Source organism: Ranitomeya variabilis, chromosome 1, assembly GCF_051348905.1.
Source record: "Ranitomeya variabilis isolate aRanVar5 chromosome 1, aRanVar5.hap1, whole genome shotgun sequence".
Classification (NCBI taxonomy): domain Eukaryota; kingdom Metazoa; phylum Chordata; class Amphibia; order Anura; family Dendrobatidae; genus Ranitomeya; species Ranitomeya variabilis.
Genome location: NC_135232.1, coordinates 96989690 through 97013363, shown reverse-complemented (window position 1 = coordinate 97013363; position 23674 = coordinate 96989690). Strand labels below are relative to the sequence as shown.

The 23674-nt window shown below is 42.6% G+C and overlaps 1 protein-coding gene and 1 long non-coding RNA gene across 5 annotated transcripts in view; one reads left to right on the top strand and one right to left on the bottom strand.

The window, feature by feature from the left end:
* Window positions 1-23674, bottom strand: part of MAST4 (microtubule associated serine/threonine kinase family member 4) — a 611899-nt gene that overhangs the window by 277247 nt on the left and 310978 nt on the right. The window contains exon 2 of one of the 4 annotated variants that reach the window (XM_077286483.1): window positions 14626-14646. The exons of the other annotated variants lie outside the window; for them this stretch is intronic. Coding sequence (XP_077142598.1) covers window positions 14626-14646 — 21 coding nt within the window. The remainder of the gene's footprint in view (window positions 1-14625; window positions 14647-23674) is intronic. 4 annotated transcript variants of the gene reach the window in all.
* On the top strand, window positions 1968-3943 carry LOC143806298 (uncharacterized). The gene is made up of 3 exons (XR_013221430.1): window positions 1968-2104; window positions 2822-2966; window positions 3083-3943. It is a non-coding gene; the product is annotated as an uncharacterized LOC143806298 (long non-coding RNA).

Genomic DNA, 23674 nt, shown 5'->3' with positions numbered 1-23674 from the left:
AAGGTGACATTAAGCCTGGTTAATAATGGAGAGGCGTCAATAAGACGCCTATCCATTATTAATCCAATTTTAGCAAAGGGTTAAAAAATACACACACACATTATGTAAAATTATTTTAATGAAATAAAAACAAAGGTTGTTGTAATAATTTATTGAACCCTCAATCCATCTGAAGACCCTCGCCCTATGACAAAGAAAAATAATAAACCAACAATATCCTTACCCTCCGCAGATCTGTTACGTCCAACGATGTAAATCCATCTGAAGGGGTTAAAATATTTTGCAGCCACGAGCTTTGCTAATGCAGTGATGCTCATGGCTGCAAAAAACACGGAGAGTGTAGGTAAAGTTGGTCAATGACCTATATTTACCTGCATTTGTGGTGAGTCGCCCTCTGCTGGCTGTTTCTAGATCGTGGGAACTTTGCCAAAAAAACTCACAGGCTCGAGTTCATAAGAGGGCGCCCTCTGCTGGTTGTCCTCATATGAACTCAAGCCTGGGAGCTTTCTAGGAAAGTTCCCACAATCTAGAAACAGCCAGCAGAGGGCGACTCACCACAAATGCAGGTAAATATAGGTCATTGACCAACTTTACCTACATTCTCCGGGGTTTTTGCAGCCATGAGCATAACTGCATTAGCAAAGCTCGTGGCTGCAAAATATTTTAACCCCTTCAGATGGATTTACATCGTTGGACGTAACAGAGCTGCGGAGGGTAAGGATATTGGTGGTTTATTATTTTTCTTTGTCATAGGGCGAGGGTCTTCAGATGGATTGAGGGTTCAATAAATTATTACAACAACCTTTGTTTTTATTTCATTAAAATAATTTTACATAATGTGTGTGTGTATTTTTTAACCCTTTGCTAAAATTGGATTAATAATGGATAGGCGTCTTATTGACGCCTCTCCATTATTAACCAGGCTTAATGTCACCTTACAATAGCAAGGTGGCATTAACCCTTCATTACCCCATAGCCCACCGCTACAGGGAGTGGGAAGAGAGTGGCCAAGTGCCAGAATAGGCGCATCTTCCAGATGTGCCTTTTCTGGGGTGGCTGGGGGCAGATGTTTTTAGCCACGGGGGGGCCAATAACCATGGACCCTCTCCTGGCTATTAATATCTACCCTCGGTCACTGGCTTTACTACTCTGGCGGAGAAAATTGCGCGGGAGCCCACGCCATTTTTTTCCCCCATTAACCCCTTTCATTTAGTAGATAGACAGCACAAATATTGCACATACACACTACTAACAATATTATTGTGAAATATGCCCAAAAATGGGGATATGAGATGGTTTACTGTATGTAACCATGTCACATATCATGTCGGGTTTAGGAGGGAGATAGCAAAAGTCGGGAATTGAATTACCGGCTTTTAAGCTAACTACCGCTGTATGAAATATATATATATATGTGTCTCACAAACATATATATATATATATATATATATATATATATATATATATATATATAGATAGATAGAGAGAGAGAGTGAGTGTGTATGTTTTTATTATTTTTGGAGCACATGGATCCATTGTATGTCCGTATGTTAGTTTTGCAAGCCTGTGAGAAAATCTAGGCATACGGATGCCATACGGATGGCATATGGAGGATGCCATGCGCTAAATACGCTGACACACCCTGCCTACGGAGGAGATATGGACCAATATTTTGGGGAATTGTCACCGATACGGACCGTATTGTCTTATGCCGAGTGTGACGCCGGCATTTACTGCGTGTACACTGTTATGTACTGCGTGGCCTGTATTCACACATCGGGTATTCTACAAAATGTCGTGGACTGTGCTACATAGTATGTGGCTACTATATCCAGAAATACATATGTATAATAACTGCTGCGTTAGAATCGTGGCACCATGTAGTGTACAGATTTTTTTATATTTCTTATCAAAATAATAATTTTATCAAATGTAGTGACTGGTTATCTATCAAAATTGTAGGTAGAAAAACACCCTGCGGTCTGGGACCGTGCGAGTGAGGAGTACAAAGCCTCCGCTTCTAAACGTGATGCCTGGCCAGCCATCGTAACAGAAATTTATCCGCAGTGGCCTCAGCTACCAATAGCGGGTCAAAAACTTATTTGTAAGTATGTTAAATTTGTGTTATTCTTATTACGTATGTACTATATAATTGTCTATTTGTGTCACTTCCCTCTTTCTGTCTGTCCATCTGTCTGTCACGGATATTCATTGTTTGTGGCTTTTGTCTTTCATGTAATCCAAGTGGCTGTTTTGTTGTGGCAAAAAGCACACAAACATTGCCACAACCAATGTGCGACGGGCTCAGACTGGCATCAATATGGCCGCTCTTTCCTCACCGCAGTCAGTGCCCGTTCCATACTCCCCTCTAGTCATGCCTCACACAGGGTTAATGACATCGTTAACAAAGCGAGGTGTTACGCACTCTGGTTATGCACCTAACCCTGTTTGACAATGTTTTTACTATAGATTCTGCGTATGCAGCATCAATAGTACAAAGAAAAGTAAAAAATAATGGAAAAAACGTTATTCTCACCCTCCGACCTCCCGCCCTGTCCTTGACAGTGCAAGCGGCAAGTTCGATGCAGCAGTACCTGTCGTGTCAGCGGTCTCTGCAAAATCACTGCACAACCTGATCATAAATCCCCTCTGTCCAGTGCCACTTGGGATTGGTGAAACTTGTGGACATACGTGGCTGGGCAATATAGTACTTGTCCTGTGCAATATACTACGTGTTCAGGCATATTCTGTAGTAGACGATGCGTTAGAACTGGGCCACCATCTATTTCCTTACTAATTTTTTTCAATGGTTCAATTTCAGTGGAAGGTGTGAGAAAACGTTGGCGATCTGTGACCGACAGATTTATGAAGGCCCAGAAGGTAGAAAGTGGCAGCTCGCCATCAAAAAAGAAGGTGCCGTTTGCAGACCAGCTGCAATTCATTTTAACAAGCAGAAATTTGCGGCGGTAAGTTATATATATATATATATATATATATATATATATATATATATAACTATTGGAATTTTCCACGTTTCACAGTACTCCTGTATTGACAAAGTCTTTTTTTATTCCTTGTACAGAACTGAAGGCAATGTAAGAGCCGAAACCCCACCGGTACAGGAAGACAACAGCCTGGAGCTGGGTGATGGAGAGGAGGACTATCCTATTTGCTCCTCACCGAATCCACCCTTGGCTAGGCAGTCATCCTCCATGCATGCTGCAGTTATGTCCCCCACCTGTACTGTGTCAACTTCGCCCTCTTCGGCGGATGCGGCGGTGTTGTCTTCCGCTGTTGTTGCTGCCTCTTCCGCTGCATCCAGCTCCTTTGTTGGGGGTTCAAGGCCCACTGGGTTGGGGTCTGGTTCTGCCCGTCCTGTGCCAATGGGTAGGGCAGCACCCAAGAAGGGGAAAAAAAATAATGGTTCGGCTAGTGCCATTGAAGCACTCACAAGTCGAACCCTAAATATAATAGACCATTCATCTCCACAAGATGACATGGATAAATTTGGATCTGTGGTAGCTAGCCGCCTTAGGTCCATGACATGGGACAGGCAGAGCCTGTGCATGACAGCAGTTAATGCACTTCTAATGTGTGCTGCTGTCCCATCACCAATCCCCCCTCCACAAGATGTAGTTGTGGGAATTTTGAAAGCATTTACTATCCCAAGTGGGCCGCCACCACCACCACCAGCAGCTGCTACTCAACGGTTTTTCCATGCAGCACACAGGCCCGACGCTGCTGAAGCCTATAATTCAAGCCACTGTCCAACTCGTCAAAGTTCTGGGCATAATCTTTCCCAAAACACGAGTATTTTGTCGCAAGATATGTTTCCGGGGTATGGTTACGAGCCAGAGTACCAGCAATTTTGATTATTTAGTTCCTAAACCCCCCTGTCCTGTTGACAGGTTGTTCACAAATCAATTGTTGATGCACTTTTGTCCTGTTGACAGGTTTTTATAGCGTCCATTCTAGATGGACTGTTCTGGACAATGTTTGTCCTTGTGTTATAATACCTACGTCATTTTAAGACGTTTTGTTTTTATGTGTAGTACACAGTGTTATTTATGCATAAAAAATAAATTTGTATTTGCATAAATGTCTGTTAATTTCTTATTCTATAAAAAGTTTATTTCAATTTGCAGATTATGAACTGTGAGTAATGGGATAATAACTGTCAGTGACTAAAGAGTAAGTTGCAGACACAAGGTTTGATTTTTCAAACAAAATTCTTATTTATTAATTCCTAAAAATTTTTTTAAATGATAAAGAACAAAAGGACATTGAATGCATGGGGTTAGACATCCAATCTGCTCGGCTGTACTGATGAAGAACACAAGGGCCTTGATTGCTTTTGGGTTAGCCATCCGATCTGCTCTTCTGTACAGGCTGACATCTTGATGGGGGTTAGGCGTCGGATCTTCTCTGCTGTTCAGGCTGCTCAACACCGGCACAGGAGTATTGCCAGTGCACGGCACCTTCAGGACTCATGAAGTAGTCAGTGAAGGTTTCTCGCACACGCACACCCGAGATGGATTGCCTGCCTTGACCCAAGTTGTCCACTGCAATTAATTCAGACGGCTGCGTCTCCTCAACTACCTCTGTGCTGTAGTCCCGAACGTAGTTGTGGAGAACACAGCATGCCTTGATCACAGTGTCAACGGTCTCCGTATCTAGCTGGATGGCAGTGTGAAAGATCCTCCACTGACTACACATGATCCCAAAGGTGCATTCCACATATTTTCGTGCACGGCTCAGCCGATAGTTGAAAATCCTCCGCCGGTCATCCAGTGTCCTTCGTGGGTATGGGCGCAGCAGGTTAGTTTTTAAGGGAAATGCCTCATCCGATACCATCACAAAGGGTAAAGGATGTGTGGAACCGGGCAAAGGTCTTGGGGCTGGGAGCGTTCCGCCATCTCGAAGAATTTGAAGTCCAATCTGTGATGATTGCAGCACCCGAGAGTCCCCAGAACTGCCATAAGCACCAACGTCGATGGCAACAAACTTGTAATGGGCATCAGCCACCGCCATCAGGACCACAGAAAAATACTTCTTATAATTAAAGAAGCGTGATCCTGATTTTGGTGGCTTCAGCACTCTCACATGTTTGCCATCGACAGCACCTACGCAGTTGGGGAAATTGGCCACAGACTGAAAGCCTGCTGCTACCTGCAGCCAAGTCTCTTCGGTTGGGCAAGGCATCACGATGGGCTGCAACTTCTGCCAGATGACGGCACATGTGCACCTCACAATTTGAGAGATGGTGGATTTGCCAACCCTAAATTGGAGGTGCAGGGATGTGTAGCTCTCTCCTGTGGCCAAAAACCTGGAAAAAAATGTGAAAAAATTAGAATATTTTTAATAATTATGAAAATATGCATGACAACTTAAATAGTACGATTCAGGGGCACTAGATCTGTAAACATTGTGGCGCAGTGGCAGAAATATGGGGGCACTGGCAGCATTGGGACATAATTGCAGCATTATGGGGGCACTGGCAGCATTGTGGCGCACTGTCAGCATTATGGCGGCACTGTGGCAGCATTATAGGGGCACTGGCAGCATTATGGCGGCACTGTGGCAGCATTATAGGGGCACTAACAGCATTGTGGCGCAGTGGCTGCATTATGGAGGCACTGGCAGCATTGGGACGTAATAGCAGCATTATGGGGGCACTGTTGCAGCATTAACTATGGGGCCAATGTGTGGATTTTTTTTTTTTTTTTTAAAAAAGGGCCTTACCGCAAGGTGATGAGCAGCCTTTCCTCAGCAGAGATTGATCTTCGCATACATGTGTCTTCGTAGCTGAGTTGTGGAGCCAGAATTATAAGAAGGCGATCAAATGCTTGAATCGTAAGCCGGCAAAACTGGATAAATTTTTCAGGAAAACTAAAGGTAAAAACAAAAAAAAAAATCTCAAACCACAGATATATAACACAAAAGTTTATAACATCCAAAAAAAAAAAAAGGTGAACACAGAAGACAATATATCATTCCTACCTATATCTTACCTCCTTAAATCTTGGTAAAGGACATGGAAGTGTCCCTTTTCCTCCCGCTCATTAATAATGGGATGAACCCACATCCGTTTTGGACGTCTTCTATTCCTTCTCCGAGATTGCTCCTATGGGAGAATATAGTATTTATTATTTACACTGAATTGTGGCACGATTCTCACGCATCGGGTATTCTAGAATATGCATGTCCCAGTAGTATATGGACAATGATGATTCAAGAATTCGCGGCATACTGTGTCCGTTGCCGTTTGATCGAGGCAACCTTTATGACATCATCATCGCCATGGCAACCATTAGGACATCAACGTCGATGTGCCCGTTGCTGATTGGCCTGGCGGCCTCAACCAATCACAGACGCGGTATTTCAAAGTCGGTACTGTGCCCGATGCTGGCGGCATCGAACAATCAGGGACGCGGGATTTCAAGGACAGACAGAAAGACAGACAGAAAGACATACGGAAAAATAGACAATTATATATATATATATGGTACTGTACAACGCATAGACAATCGCTGCTAAGGCTACTTTCACTTTCATCAGTACTGTTCCGTCGCAATACACTGGCGGCAACATATCCATGGACGTTGTGAAATAACTGCATGACGTGGGCAGCAGATGCATTTTTTCTACACATCCGCTGCCCATTCTGCAGTCTGGGGGGGAGAGGGTGTTTTTTCTGCCGCACATGAGCAGTCAAAAATGGTGGATGCGATGCACCAAGAAAAACATATAGGTAAGGATTTTACGTGTCGACGGTCTGCCCAAAAAAGACACATACATCGCACAATGGATGCAACGTGCGGCAAAACGTCGAAAACCATTGCAAGTGTATGGGAAAATAAAATCCTGCAAGCACATATGCAGGATCCGTTTTATCCCAAAACGACAGATTGCGAGGGAGCGTTACGGAAGTGGGAAGTAGCCTATCCGCAGCAACAGAAACACTACAAATCCACAGCATAGTCCGCATAGTGTGCACATCTAATGACATTATATTACCTGCTCAGTATGGTGGTGCAGCAAAAGCAGTGCCGTCAGCAACAAAAGATGGTTTTGTTGTGGCGAAAGACGCCAATGGGGCTGAACGTGCGGCATGTTAGCAGCAAAAAAGCAAAATGGAGAAGAGGGGATGGAACAGGAAATGACCTATGAGAGTGTCTTTTTTTCCTATTTTTTTTAACCAACTTTATTTGTTATTAAAAACGCTTAAAAAACGCTTAAAAAACGCTAGAAAAAAACGCATAAAAAACGCACCAAAAACGCGTCGAAAACGCGTCGAAAACGCATGCGGTTTTCATGCGGATATCTGGCAGAAATGTCCGGATTTTCGCAGGAATTTTCTGCTTCAATTCCTGAACGTGTGCACATAGCCTAAAAGCCACAGCCAGCTCACCGACAGACATGATTAAGGGTATGTGCACACGATGCAGATTTAGTGCAGAATTGGTGCAGAACTGCACTGTGATTTACAGTACAATGTAAATCAATGGGAAAAAAAAAAAGCTGTGCACATGGTGCAGAAAAATCTGCGCAGAAACGCTGCAGATTTCAAAGAAGTGCACGTCGCTTCTTTTGTGCAGTTCTGCAGCGTTTCTGCTGCAGATTTTTCTGCACCATGTGCACAGCTTTTTTTTTTTCCCATTGATTTACATTGTACTGCACAGAAACTGCACAGAAACTGCACAGAAACTGCATAGAATCTGCGCAGAAACTGCATAGAATCTGCATAGAATCTGCGCAGAAACTGCATAGAATCTGCATAGAAACTGCACAGAAACTGCATAGAATCTGCGCAGAAACTGCATAGAAACTGCATAAAAACTGCATAGAAACTGCACAGAAACTGCATCAAATCTGCAGATGCAGATTTAGTGCAGAAAATTCTGCACCACATTTCCTACGTGTGCACATAGCCTAAGATCGCATAGATCGAAACGCCTATACATCAAACATTTAGATATCTGCCTAGTGACATGGCATGCTTCAAAGAAGCCATAAATTCATCAAAAATAACTCAGAAGCAAATGGCCATAAAAATTTCAACATTTAATTAGAATATTTAAAAGACAATAATTCATAAACCTATTCTATGATAAATACAAAAAATGGAGGGAAAATGACTATACAGTAACCGCTAAAAAACACCCACAGTTTTAAGAGTATTATGCTCATTGATAAATATAGTACATGCGGGAAGGCAGACGAAGCCACAAGCGAAACGCGCGTCCGGGTCAGCCGCTGACACCCGCACAGGTAATGGCACCTTATGCTTTCCCTTCCATGCTGCTTTAATGGATTCATCCACTAGCATAGCATATCTATAGTTCAGGTGGATAATTAATTGGGTTCCTAGCTCCCATCATGCACACGAGGTGCACATACTTAAAATAGGGAAGCAGGGCCTTCATTTCACATTAGACTATCCTTACAAAATATTATCTAGATCTTTACAGACATGTGCAAACTGTTTTGGGGATAAAAGCATGTACTATATTTATCAATGAGCATAATACTCTTAAAACTGTGGGTGTTTTTTAGCGGTTACTGTATAGTCATTTTCCCTCCATTTTTTGTATTTATCATAGAATAGGTTTATGAATTATTGTCTTTTAAATATTCTAATTAAATGTTGAAATTTTTATGGCCATTTGCTTCTGAGTTATTTTTGATGAATTTATAGATCGAAACGCGTTGTCTATCCTCATGACTGCATCCACCTTTGAGCAAGGATTTCAATCACGCTATATTTATATGCACCAATAAAGAATTTCAAGATTTTAAGGAGCTGGAGCTTTTCCTCATCTATATATCACATAGTCTTCTTTATTATGTATATTGCCGTCCCTTACTATACAGTGCCATCTCTTGTTATGTACAGCACCGTCCCTTACATATTGGATTTTATAGAGCCCTGTTTTTTATTACATACCGTCCTGTCTTGTTAGCTGCATAATGCAATGATGGCTGATGCAGCATGGGAAAGTTTCTTTTCTAAAGGAGGAGCTGATGGACTGGTCGTCTGGTCACCGGCTCCTCCATCAGTAGTCATTTTATATTTAACAAGAGAGGGGACTATATAATAAAAGAGGGTGCTGTGAATAACAAAAATAACAAGAATACACTATGTAAGAGACAGCACTGTAAATAACAGCAGAGGAAGCTATATAATAAGGGAGGGCATCATACATAACTAGAGAGGACGGTACGTAATAAGGGATGGTGTTATACATAACAAAAGAGGAAACTATGTAACTAAGGATGGTGTTATACTTAATAAGTGAATACAGTATACACTAAGGGACTGAGCTATACATAAGTGAGTACACTATATACTAAGGGACTGTGCTATATGTAATAAGTGAGTACAAGTTATACTAAAGGTACCGTCACATTAAGCGACGCTGCAGCGATAGCGACAACGATGCCGATCGCTGCAGCGTCGCTGTTTGATCGCTGGAGAGCTGTCACACAGACCGCTCTCCAGCGACCAACGATGCCGAGGTCCCCGGGTAACCAGGATAAACATCGGGTTGCTAAGCGCAGAGCCGCGCTTAGTAACCCGATGTTTACCCTGGTTACCAGCGTAAAAGTAAAAAAAACAAACAGTACATGCTCACCTGCGCGTCCCCCAGCGTCTGCTTCCTGACACTGACTGAGCTCCGGCCCTAACAGCACAGCGGTGACGTCACCGCTGTGCTTTCACTTTCACTTTAGGGCCGGATCTCAGTAAGTGTCAGGAAGCAGACGCTGGGGGACGCGCAGGTGAGTATGTACTGTTTGTTTTTTTTACTTTTACGCTGGTAACCAGGGTAAACATCGGGTTACTAAGCGCGGCCCTGCGCTTAGTAACCCGATGTTTACCCTGTTACCATTGTAAAACATCGCTGGTATCGTTGCTTTTGGTGTCAAACACAACGATACACGGCGATCGGACGACCAAATAAAGTTCTGGACTTTATTCAGCGACCAGCGACATCACAGCAGGATCCTGATCGCTGCTGCGTGTCAAACTAAACGATATCGCTAGCGAGGACGCTGCAACGTCACGGATCGCTAGCGATATCGTTTAGTGTGACGGTACCTTAAGGGACTGTGTTAACCATAATAATCGATAACAATAACATCTTCCTCCACCTCCCCCTGTTCCTAAATCCATTATAAATCCCCCTTCCTCCCATCCCAAACCCCCACACCCTTCATTGTCCTCCTCCCCCCGCATTCTATTATTGCCCTCTCCCCACCCCATGATTGCTCTCTTCACTACCTCCATCTTTGCTTTCTCCCCATCACCCCATTATTGCCCATTCACCATCTCCATCATTTCCTCTTCCCCCACCACCCTCATTATAGCCCTTTCCACCACCCCATCATTGCTTTCTCCCCCACCACCCCATCATTGCCCTCTCCATCAACCCAATCATTGCCTTCTGCCCCATCACCCCATCATTGCCCTCTCCGTCAACCCAATCATTGCCTTCTCCCCATCACCCCATCATTGTCCTCTCCTCCACCTACACTCAGCACAAAGCACCATTCACCTCTCTGCATACACATATACCTCACCTCTGCGCATAGTATACTGAAGCCGCACCATCGCCGGCAGCTTCCTGTCTCGCACAGCAGCAGCGCTGAATGATTACGTCATTCAGCCTCTGCTGTGTGAGACAGGAAGAGTGGGCAGGAAGCACGACGGTCCCTGCAGCTCCACTCTGCCGCCATTTTCTCTTGCAGGCAGGGGAGCTGCAGGGATTGCTCCCTGCCCACCACACATAATGGTAATCTGGCCAGGGCATCCCCGGAGCCTCAGGGCCAGATAAACTGGCCAGATTGCCCTCATTATTAACCACCCTGCAGGGGCCCCCCGGAGCATTCAGGCCCCGGTGCAGCGGCACAGGTTGAACAGGTGGTATGTCCGCCCATGTCCCACAGGACTGTATAAGTAGTCAAATATGCCATTCATAAGTCTGAAATCTATGTGAGAAAATCAGCAGGACCCTCACATGAAACCATACAACCTTAATAAAAAAAAAAATAAAAAAAAAAAAAATAAATGACCTTTTTTGCTGTTGGGCTGATGTGCTAAATGTTGGGCATAAGGGGGTTCTTTAATATGGAATTTCGGCTTTAAATATAATGTTAAGCATTATTTCCAGATGGCAGCTGTCTGCTGTCCATTAAAATGATACAGAATAATTAAGGTAAAGGGCTTTATAAATGTTTGGGTCTCGTTACACAGACAAAATAATGAATTGCCCAGTTGATATCAGGAATTTCACGGATTATACTTGAACAAGTCTGGCAAAAATGTAAAAAAAAAAAAAAACTTTATAGGGGATCTTTAGGACTATCCTTAGGATAGACCATTAGGGTATGTGTCCACGTTCAGGAAACGCTGCGTTTTTGAAGCAGCGCTGAGCCGCAGCGTCAAAAACGCAGCGTCCAGATGTTACAGCATAGTTGAGGGGATTTAATGAAATCCCGTCTCCACTGTGCAGGAAAAAAACGCATGCGTTTTTCCCGCGAAAACGCACATGCGGTGTGTTTTTTAAGAACGCAGCATGTTGCTACAATGAGCAAAACACGCAGGAACACCGCAGGTGACCTGCCAGTGACCTCAGGTGCATTTTTGGTCAGGATTTTACTTGCATAAAATCCTGACCAAAGCCTGAAGCAAAACTGAACGTGGAAACATACCCTTAGTGTCTGGGGGATAAGACCTTTGGGACATTAACCCCTTCACGACATGTGCCATACTAGTACTGCGCATGTCGTGTCTCCCCCTTTGATGTGGGCTCCAGCGCTGAGCCCACATCAAAGCCGGGACATGCCAGCTGTTTTGTACACCCGCCGCTATTAACTAGTTAAATGCCGCTGTCAAACGCTGATCGCGGCATTTAACTACAGCTTCCGGCCATTGGGGGAGAAATGCGCGCATACCTGACCCCCGTCATGTGATCGGGGGTCAGCGATGGGTCGGCATGACAACCTGAGGTCTCCTTGAGACCTCTATGGTTGTTGATGCTGGCTTGCTGTGAGCGCCACCCTGTGGTCGGCGCTCATAGCAAGCCGGTAATTCAGCTGCATAGGAGCGATCTAATGATCACTCCTATGTAGCAAAGCCGATCCAGTTGTGCCAGTTTCTAGCCTCCTATGGAGGCTATTGAAGCATGGCAAAAGTAAAAAAAAGTGTTTTAAAAAATATGAAAAAAATAAAAATATAAAAGTTTAAATCACCCCCCTATCGCCCTATTCAAAAAAAAAATCAAAAAAAAAATCAAACCTACACATATTTGGTATTGCCGCATTCAAAATCGCCCGAACGATCAATTAAAAAAAGTATTAACCTGGTCGCTCAACGGTGCAGCGAGAAAAAAATTCCAAACACCAGAATTATGTTTTTTTGGTCTCTGTGACATTGCATTAAAATGCAATAACGGGCGGTCAAAAGAACGTATCTGCACAAAAGTGGTATCATTAAAAATGTCACGCAAAGAATAAGCCCCCACCCGACCCGAGATCCTGAAAAATGGAAACGCTACGGGTATCAGAAAATGGCGCAATTTTTTTTTTTTTTTAGCAAAATTTGGAATTTTTTTCACCACTTAGATAAAAAGTAACCTAGACATGTTTGGTGTCTAAGAATTCGTAATGACCTGGAGAATCATATCGGCTGGTCAGTTTTAGCATTTAGTGAACCTAGCAAAAAAGCTAAACAAAAAACAAGTGTGGGATTGCACTTTTTTTTGCAATTTCACCACACTTGGAATTTTTTTCCCATTTTCTAGTACAAGACATGATAAAACCAATGATGTCGTTCAAAAGTACAACTCGTCCCGCAAAAAATAAGCTCTCACATGGCCATATTGACGGAAAAATAAAAAAGCTATGGCTCTGGGAAGGAGGGAAGCGAAAAAGGAAATAGGGCTGCGTCTTGAAGGGGTTAAAGAGTCCCCGTTATTTTGTACATAGTTACAGTGGCAGATCCCTACAAGTTACTGTGTCGGGTACTGCAGCTTGACCCATTCAAGTAAATAGTAACTAGACCCCCTTTGGTCAACCATTGACCGCCTATATTGAGGCTAGACCATCTGTTCTTAAAAGGGTCCCTGGGACTTTGACAAAAGAGGACAACCCAAACCATTAAAGGGGTAATGCACTTCAAGACAAGTGGAGTCCAGATGCTTTGTTTACATAACATAAAACCGAGCAGGTACTCACCCTTCCTCCGGTCCAGCAGCCACACTACACTGATGCTGCAGTCTTGTTACTTTGGCTGTAACTGTGATCTCATGTCGATAGTGCGCAATGCCGGCTCATGCCGTCTACATAAGGCCTCTTTCACACTTCCGTCTTTTAGCTCCTGTCGAAATCCGTCGATTTTTTGAAAAAACATGATCCAGCAAATTTTTCTGCATGATCCTGTTTTTTCCCATAGACTTGTATTAGCGACGGATGGCCATCTGTTTCATCTGTTGTGCACTGGATCCGTCGGAAAATTGCTGTCCATCAGGCGGAGAAAACGTTCAGAGGAACGTTTTTTCTGCACGTTGGAAAATCGGTCAGCGACAAGCCCTGCGCTGCCAGTCGCCGGCTATAATGGAAGCCCATGGACGCAGGATCCATCGCTGACCATCAAAAACAGGAATCCAGTGACGTATCCCGTTTTTCTATTCTGAGCATGCGCGGAAGGATTTTCTAGTCAGGGAAAATATTATCTCTCTCTGAAGAATTTTATACATTCAAATTCAGGCAGCGCCTAATTCAACGCATCCGTCAAAATACTGGATGCGTTACATCCGTTTTCCACTATTTTTAAGACATCCGTCAATACGTCGCAGCGATGCATTCTGACGGCCGCCTGCCGACGGAAGTGTGAAAGAAGCCTTAGCAGAGGAGATGATCTCAGTTATTGGCTGCTGCAGTGATGTGAGCTGTCAAAATGACATGACCGCTGCAACCAAAATAGCAGCACTGGAGCTCTGATAACAGTCCACACCATAGCCGGCACTGACATCTTCTTAAAAGAATTACTTAATTGAACCAGTACTATAAAAAAAAAAAATGGTTGAACACAACAACACAAAAATTAAAAAGGAAGAAAAGAAATATCCGCTGCGCTCGCAGGCAACATGATTCAGACATGCACGGACCTTTGTCAAGTCGTTTGGACTGAAATTCAGCCCTGCCATTTGAAATCACACAGGCCCATGTTGTCCCCGTCCCCAAGCACCAGATATATATTACTAGGATATATTACTGACATTACCCTGGATAGAGGAAAGCAGATTTACTACAAGACCAATATTTCTAATGATACCTCCCGGTGTATGGGTGTCTTGAGAACACCGATTCTGCCAACAACAACAGACAAGGCGGCCCATGACCAGAGAGGCCCTTCTGGCATTCTGGCCCTGACCTATTGAGTATGTGCCGTGCACCTGATTGCTCCTTTTTCACATTGGAGCGCTGATGATCGACTCCAGGAGGCCAAGATCTTGCTTCCTTTGTTGTGTATATAAAAGCTTTTCAGGTCAACTTTTTTTTTTTTAAAGCCTAAACCCATGTAATGATAATTATCAAAGATTGTTTGCATTGTTTTCTTCTTACCTGTATACGTCCAGGATCCGGCTAGTACAACAAAGAGGAGGAAAAAAAAAAAGCATATTGAATTATGCCAGTCATTATTAAATTGCACTTCTGCTCAAATTAATCATATTGCAACTATCAGCCAACAACATGGTATATTCTTCACATTGTGATGGTGACTGTCGTCAGATGACGCGAGCTTCAGTACTACCAGCAATGGCGCACACAGCAGACAGTCGTAAATAAGCCACGTCCGGATTGCCATAAAAGCTACATAAATTCTCCAACGTTCCAAAAACTTCACACGGTTAAACAGCAAACAAAGCAATATATTTCTGCTCTATTTGCAGCCGTCCTCGGACTATTGATTGTAAAGTTTACCGATGATGTGCAGTAATTCTTCAATGAAACGGAGCTGAGTGATTCCATAGCACTTTGTGACGCTAGTGGCTAAAATATCAATTTGCGGGAAAAACATCTTGTGAAATATTTCAACATTAAAATGACATTTTCATATTCAGACCTGTTCCTTCCGCTACTTCCCAGATTGAATTATGAGGTTTGTAAATGGAAATCTAAACGGATTTTCACATGGTTAACAGCGGATTTCAGATTTGGTTTTGTAATATATTTCAAACGAAGCAACAAACTGACAACATTTTACAAACTCAGACGCGTAATCTAAATAAAAGATTTTTTTTATGGATTGAACAAAAAAAATAAATAAAAAGACATGATGGATTAAATCCCAAATCCCATGTGCATCAACCGAGCACAAGCTAACAAGGTAACAAGGTTACAAAGGATAAATGGATCACACAAGGGCAACAAGTTGTTTTTTTCCTTCTTATGTGACAACGACAAATGTCGTCATTTTGTAAGATCAATTTGGCAATGTCACAATTCCCATTTCTTGAGATTACAAAGGCTCCGTTCAGATTAACGCAAATCACAACATCCGCTAGCAATGTGTGGAAATGACTGGCTCATGATTTGACATGGGTGTCTAAACACATCCTAATTCTTCAATCTTCAGAGTTTTGGAGCCACTTCTGGTTTTTAAGATACATGGAAAAGGTGGATTAAAAAGAAAACTGACAACCTTTATTAATTAAATATAAGGATAAAACATAGGGATCTTTAAAGGGAACCTGTTGCCATGTTTTTCCTATTCCATGTAAGAGCAGCATAATGTAGGGCAGAGACCCTGATTCCAGCGATGTGTCACTTACTAGACTGCTTAACGCAGTTTTTATAGAAAACAATGATTTTTCTCATGCAAATCTACTAGTTCCCTGAATGCTAAATTCTGTATAACCCCCACTACACCACTGAATGGCAGCTTTCTGCCTCTGCACAGTGTACACAGAAAGTTGCCAATCAGTGGTGGGGCGGGGTTGGACTACTTGGCAGCAGACTAAGGGTATGTTTCCACGTTCAGTTTTGCTTCAGGCTTTGGTCAGGATTTTATGCAGGTAAAATCCTGACCAAAACTGCACCTGAGGTCACTGGCAGGTCACCTGTGGTGTACCTGCGTGTTTTGCTCATAGTAGCAACATGCTGCGTTTCGAAAAAACGCACCACGCATGCGTTTTCGCGGCAAAAACGCATGCGTTTTTTAACGCATAGTGGAGTCTGGATTTCATGAAATCCCATCCACTATGCTGTAACATCTGGACGCTGCGTTTTTGACGCTGCGGAAAAACGCAGCGTCAAAAACGCAGCGTTTCCTGAACGTGGAAACATACCCTAAGGGTATGTGTCCACGTTCAGGATTGCATCAGGATTTGGTCAGGATTTTTCATCAGTATTTGTAAGCCAAAACCAGGAGTGGGTGATAAATACAGAAGTGGTGCATATGTTTCTGTTAGGGTATGTTTCCACGTTCTGGAAACGCTGCGTTTTTGCCGCGAAAATGCATGCGTTGTGCGTTTTTTCGAAACGCAGCATGTTGCTACTATGAGCAAAACACGCAGGTACACCACAGGTGACCTGCCAGTGACCTCAGGTGCAGTTTTGGTCAGGATTTTACTTGCATAAAATCCTGACCAAAGACTGATGCAATCCTGAACGTGGAGACATACCCTTATACTTTTCCTCTATTTGTTCCACTCCTGGTTTTGGCTTACAAATACTGATGAAAAATCCTGACCAAATCCTGATGCAATCCTGAACGTGGACACATACCCTGAGGCTATGTGCACACGCTGCGGACTGGTGTGCGGATTTTTCCGCACTGATTTTGATAAATCCGCAGGGCAAAAACACTGCGTTTTACCTGCGGATTTATCTCGTATTTACTGCGGATTTTCCACGGTTTTTGTGCGGATTCTACTGCGGTTTTACACCTGCATTTTTTTTTTAATATGGAGCAGGTGTAAAATCGCTGCGGATTCCACACAAAGAATTGACATGCTGCGGAAAATAAACTGCTGCGTTTCCGCAAGTTTTTTTTCGGCAGCATGTGCACAGCGGTTTTTATTTTCCATAGGTTAACATGGTACTGTACACCACATGGAAAACCGCTGCGGATCCGCAGCGTCAAAAACGCTGCGGATCCGCAGTAAAAACCGCAACGTGTGCACATAACCTAAGTATTCTTCTAGTGATAATTTCATGCTGATAAAATAATGATTTTTATAAAAAGCACACTAAGCAGACCAGTGAGTGGCATCGGTGGAAACAGTCTCTGCCCCTACATTATGTTACTCTCAAATTAGGTAGAAAAAAAGTGCTGACAGATTCCCTTTAAAGTTTTAACTCTTTAGGGCCAAATGTACAGAGCTACTCCACCCTCTGTTTACACTAAATGTTATGGAGGTTGGCCACCATCAGCAAAATGCCATCAATATATAATGAAAAAAAAGTAGTGTTCTGGCCTTCATGAAGACAATTCCTGGGTTTCTCTTTATGGAATATATATATACTAGACTGTGGCCCGATTCTACAGCATCGGGTATTCTAGAATATGCATGTCCCCATAGTATGTGATTCGCGGCAGACTGTGCCCGTCGCTGATTGGTCGAGGCAACCTTTATGACATCATCGTCGCCATGGCAACCATTATGACATCTACGTCGATACTGTGCCCGCCGCTGATTGGTCGAGGCCGCCAATCAGAGACGCGAGATTTCCATTATGACATCATCGTCGCCATGCTGTGCCCGTCGCTGATTGGTCGAGGCCTGGCGGCCTTGACACGCGGGATTTCCAGGACAGACAGACAGACAGACAGACGGAAAAACCCTTAGACAATTATATATATAGATATATAGATATATATATATATATATATATATATATATATATATATATATATATATATATATATATATATATATATATATACACACATACATACATATATATACATACATACACATATATACATACATACACACACAGCTTTGGCAAAAATTAAGAGACCACTGCACAGTTTTACAAAAATCAGCTTCTCTACATGTCTGACAGCCATTCCATTCCAGTGTCAGCTAAATTCCAACCAGAGTACACCTCATTCTCCTTAATGTGCTTCTGATTAGGTGATCACCTGATCCAAATCTTATTTAACGAAGGAAAGTATAAAAAAACCCTGCTGTGGTGTTCACAATCCTCTTGCAATAGGACAAGCTGGATGGCAAAACAAGTGCTAAACCATGCTAAATCAGTTGAAAAGAAAAGTCTTGAGTGAGGAAAAGGGCTAAATTCTGGCTTTACTAGCAGATGGACACAGTGAGCTTTATGTTGCCTCCATCCTTAAAATTTGTAAGACTGCAGTCCATTACAACAAGGTCAAGCAGCAGAAATTGGGGACAACAAAGCTACAGACCGGTAGAGGGTGAAAACGACTCTCCACTGACCGGGACGACCGTCATCTTATTTGAATGTCACTCAGCAACCGCACAATGACATCAATTGAGCTACAAAAAGAATGGCAAATGGCAGCTGGGGTGAAGTGCACTGCAAGAACAGTTCGTAACAGGCTCCTAGAGGCAGGACTCAAGTCATGTAAAGCTAGAAAAAAGCCTTTCATCAATGAGAACCAAAGGAGAGCCAGGCTGAAGTTTGCCCAACACCTGGTCATCTAATGGTTAGACGGACACCTGGAGAGCCATAAAATTTGGTGGAGGATCGGTGATCTTGATTCAGCAAGGCTGGAATTGGGCAGGTTGTTCTTTGCGAAGGACGTATAAATCAAGCCGCATACAAGGTTATCCAGGGAAAAACAGTTGATTCCTTCTGCTCAGGCAATGTTCACCAACTCTGAGAACTGGTTTTTCCAGCAAGACAATGCGCCATGCCACACAGCTAGGTCAATCAAGGTGTGGATGAAGGACCACCACATCAAATCCCTGTCATGGCCAGCCCAAACTCCAGACCTGAACCCCATTGAAAACCTCTGGAATGTAATCAAGACGATGATGGATAGTCACAAGCCATCAAACAAAGAAGAACTGCTTAACTTTTTGTATCAGGAGTGGCATAAGGTCACCCAAAAGCAGTATGAAAGACTGGTAGAAAGCATGCCAAGACAATGAAATCTGTTATTAAAAATCATGGTTATTCCACAAAATATTGATTTCTGAACTCTTCTTGAGTTAAAACATTAGTATTGTTGTTTCTAAATGATTATGAACTTTTCTTTGCATTATTTGAGGTCTGAAAGCAATGCATTTTTCGTTATTTTGACCATTTCTCATTTTCAGAAAATAAATACAAAATTTTATTGCTTGGAAATTCGAACACATGTTGTCAATAGTTTATAGAGTAAAAGAACAATTTACATTTTACTCAAAAATATACCTATAAAGAGAAAAATCAGACAAACTGAACATTTTGCAGTGGTCTCTTAATGTTTGCCAGAGATGTGTAGATGTAGAGATGTATAGATATAGACAGATTATATATATATATATATATATATATATATATATATATATATATATATTTTTTTTTTAATATTATATAGTGATCTGACCTTCTTGAGGACGATTCCTGTGTTTCTCTTCAGGGATTTTTTTTTTTTTTTTTTAATTCTAGAGAGAAGACTAGCGGCGAAATTTACTAGGACAAATTGTTACAGAGGGCAATCTATCAAAAGGCTCTTGTATTTCAAAAATACATATATTTAATTATTTTTAAGACATGTTGGGGTAAATTTAAGAATTAAAGTGTCTGAAGCATTGACATGGCCATCTGGACAAATCTGGAAGGATGAAGACCTTCAGCGGACAGGGACAGCTTTAGAAGAGGAGCATTGCAATGAAGAATTGGTAAGGTGAGCATAACTTCTTTTAAAAAAAGAAAAATTGAGAGCTTTCCATGTTTCAATAGTATTGATGCTTGGATCAGCCTTATACTGTACCATTGGTGCAGAATTCTGCTGGTGAAGATCAGCAATCAATAAAAAATGTCGGCACTTCCATTCTACCAGTGGAAATGATGACTTTTCTTACTTTACATTATTTTATTAACTTGTCTTAAAGCATTGTTGATCGTTTTAATTTTAGTGTTAGACCGGCCCTTTAAAAAAAAAAAAAAGCAAAACTGCATTTTATAACACCTTTTTGTAGTTGTGTTCTTCCAGGCTGTGACCGCTTTTGAAATGAATAGTAGATGATTTGTACTGAATGGCTCATGTGGGTGAAATACAAGGGACGGACTATGGATGTAACACACGGACACAGACACACACGTGACGGCAGTCTCATCAAAGTGTGTTGCATTTTTTTTAAACACCTGCTCTACCGACTTTCTGAAAAGGAAATGGAACTTGAAAGGAAGGTGCCCAAAAATGTATAGTAATTTACTTCCCAAAAAGTGGTATAAATTAGGACAGAAGTGAATTCCAGTGGACAATGTTGGTTCATGGCAGCTGAAAGATGCATCAGATTCATGAATATGGGGCATCCTACTACTGGGAATCTGTAACCAGGTCTATGCAATCTGAGAGCAGAATTATGTAAGGACAGAGATCCCAAATCCAGTGGCGAGTCACTTGCTGGGCTGCTTGCTCTCTTTTTGATAAAAATCACTGTTTTCTCTGCTGTAGATCTAGCAGTTGTCGGAGTGCTGATCTCTGTATAATACCAGTCACACTACTGATTGACAGAAAGCTGCAAATCAGTTGTGGGCGCGGAGCTACGCAGAGCAGGAGGACTACATGGCACAAGACAACTAGTCTTGTAGTGATAATCTCCTGCTAATAAAACATTTATTTATTTGAAACTGCAACAAGCAGCCCAGTAAGTGATATATTGCTGGAATCAGGTTCTCTGTGCCTACATAATGCTGCTCTCAGATTACACAGCCATACTTGCTGACATATTCCCTTTAAGACTGGAGTGTAAAACGCTTGTCTTGATTAACAGACTCCTATGTGTATGTGAATGGGTAACAAGAAACCTTACTTTCCTTAAAGGGGTTATCCACTATTAGGTCACCCCTTCTCAAATATCATATTCCCCACACATAAATTACAGCCTGTACTTGACTCAGATGCCGGCACTGGCACCGTTCTAACAATGTGAACGCCTAGGTTAACGCTAACGGGCAAATTCACTCACAATTAACTGACACCTGGAGGAAGGGGCCAAGAGCAGCCTTCACTTCTTTCAGATTTCAGTTTCATCTGAAGGAAGTGAGAATGAAGCTGCCCATTAGCGGCTACAGGGCTGACGTGACAAAGCATCATGCGAGCCCAATCGCCGATGTCACCGGCATGGCACCACCACCATAGGGTAATATGGTTATTGAGAAGAGGGGGTCCAAGTAATGGACATCCTATTTAACACCAACATAGCGGTGCTGGAGAACAAAACATTTTCGCACTTCTACATGGAGAACATGCCGCAGCTGTACATTTATGGAGAATACAGACGTTGTGTTTCCCCTAATAAAGGTTAATCGCCAATGGATTACCCATTACCTGAAATATAATTATTTCTGCTTGTATTTTGTTCTCATTTGCAATATTTTACATTGTGAATTGTCCAATTTTTTCTGACCTTTTCCATCTTTTGTCCCATTCATTGCCATTCAGTGAATATGTGAAAGCTTTCCTTTTGTTCATTTTGTGCACCTGATATTTATTCATGCTTTCATTATTCTTTGACTTTATTTATTGCCAAACACAGAATGTTCTACATACAGATGAAAGGAGCAGCCACAATGATTGCCCTGTTACAGAGGAAACCTTCAGAAAATTCTGAGAACCGTCCAGAAGTGCAAATATTCTACAATTTTGGGTTCTTCATGGAAAATCTAGTACTAGGTAAAATCTAACGAACTGCATCCTAGAAAATGTGAAGGAGCAGTCCCAGAAAAAAAGAAGATTGTTTGATCAGGTCTTATTGGGAACCTGATTAATAGCTATGACGTTAAAGAGGATTTATGGTGAAAACAAGTTACAGGATGGGTGATAAATTTATTGATCGGTTTGTGGTCTAATAACCAGAATGAGGAATTGTCACCCATAAGGAGCTTACAGTGGAATGTAAAAGTTTGGGCATCCCTGGTCAAAATTACTGTGAACAGTTAAGCAAGCTGAAGATGAAGTGATCTCTAAAAAGCCTAAAGTTCAAGAGGACACATTTACCTTGTATTTTGCGGGAAAAAAAATATATACTGTTTGTTTTTTTCATTTTAAAAAGCACAAAAAGGAAAAAGGGCAGATGCAAAAGTTTGGACACCCTTGGAGATTTGTGTGCTCAGATAACTTTGACCAAATATTCTGACTTTAATTACCGTATATACTAGAGTATAAGCCGACCCCCCTAATTTTGCCACAAAAATCTGGGAAAACTTAATGACTCGAGTATAAGCCTAGGGTGGGAAATGCAGCAGCTACTAGTAAATGCCAAAAGTAAAAATAGATACCAATAAAAGTAAAATTAATTGAGACATCAGTAGGTTAAGTGTTTTTGAATATCCATATTGAATCAGGAGCCCCATATAATGCTCCATACTGTTCATGATGGGCCCATAAGATGCTCCATATTAAAATATGCCCCATATAATCCTGCACAAATGTTGATTATGGCCCCATAAGATGCTCCATAAAGATATTTGCCCCATATAGTGCTGCACAAACGTTGATTATGGCCCCATACAGACACTTGCCCCATATAGTGCTGCACAAACGTTATGGCCCCATAAGATGCCCCATATAGACACTTGCCCCATATAGTGCTGCACAAACGTTATGGCCCCATATAGTGCTGCACAAACATTATGGCCCCATATAGTGCTGCACAAACATTATGGCCCCACAGATGCTCCATACAGACACTTGCCCCATTTGCTGTTGCTGCGATAAATAAAAAAAATCACATACTCACCTCTCCGTCGCTCAGGCCCCCGGCACTTTCAATATTCACCTGACTTTGTTCCGGCACTGCTCCATCTTCAGCATCTTCTGCTCTGACGTTCAGGCAGAGGGCGCGCACTAACCACATCATCGCGCCCTCTGACCTGAGCGTCACTACAGAAGACGCTGAAGACGGAGCAGCACCGGAACGGAGAGCAGGTGAATATCGTGCAGCGCTCCCCCTCCCCATTATACTCACCTGTTCATGGCACTGTGCAGTCCCTGCTTCCCCGCAGCTTCTTCCTGTACTGAGCGGTCACCGTTACCGCTCATTACAGTAATGAATATGCAGCTCCACCCCTATGGGAGGTGGAGCCGCATATTCATTACTGTAATGAGCGGTACCATGTGACCGCTTAGTACAGGACGAAGCTGCCGGCGCCGGGGAAAAGACGTGAAGGGACCGTGCCAGGAGTAGGTGAGTATAATTAGACAGCCCCCGCTCCCCCTCCCCTGCCGACCCCTGGGTATGACTCGAGTATAAGCCGAGAGGGGGACTTTCAGCCCAAAAAAATGGGCTGAAAATCTCGGCTTATACTCGAGTATATATGGTAGCCTGTTAGGGTTATGGCTTGTTCACCATCATCATTAGGAAAGGCTAGGTTATGCAAGTTTCCCAGCTTTATAAAAACGCAGTCTCCTCAAAACTTTGTGGCAAATAACATCAGCCATGGACTCTTCTAAGCAGCTGCCTAGCACTCA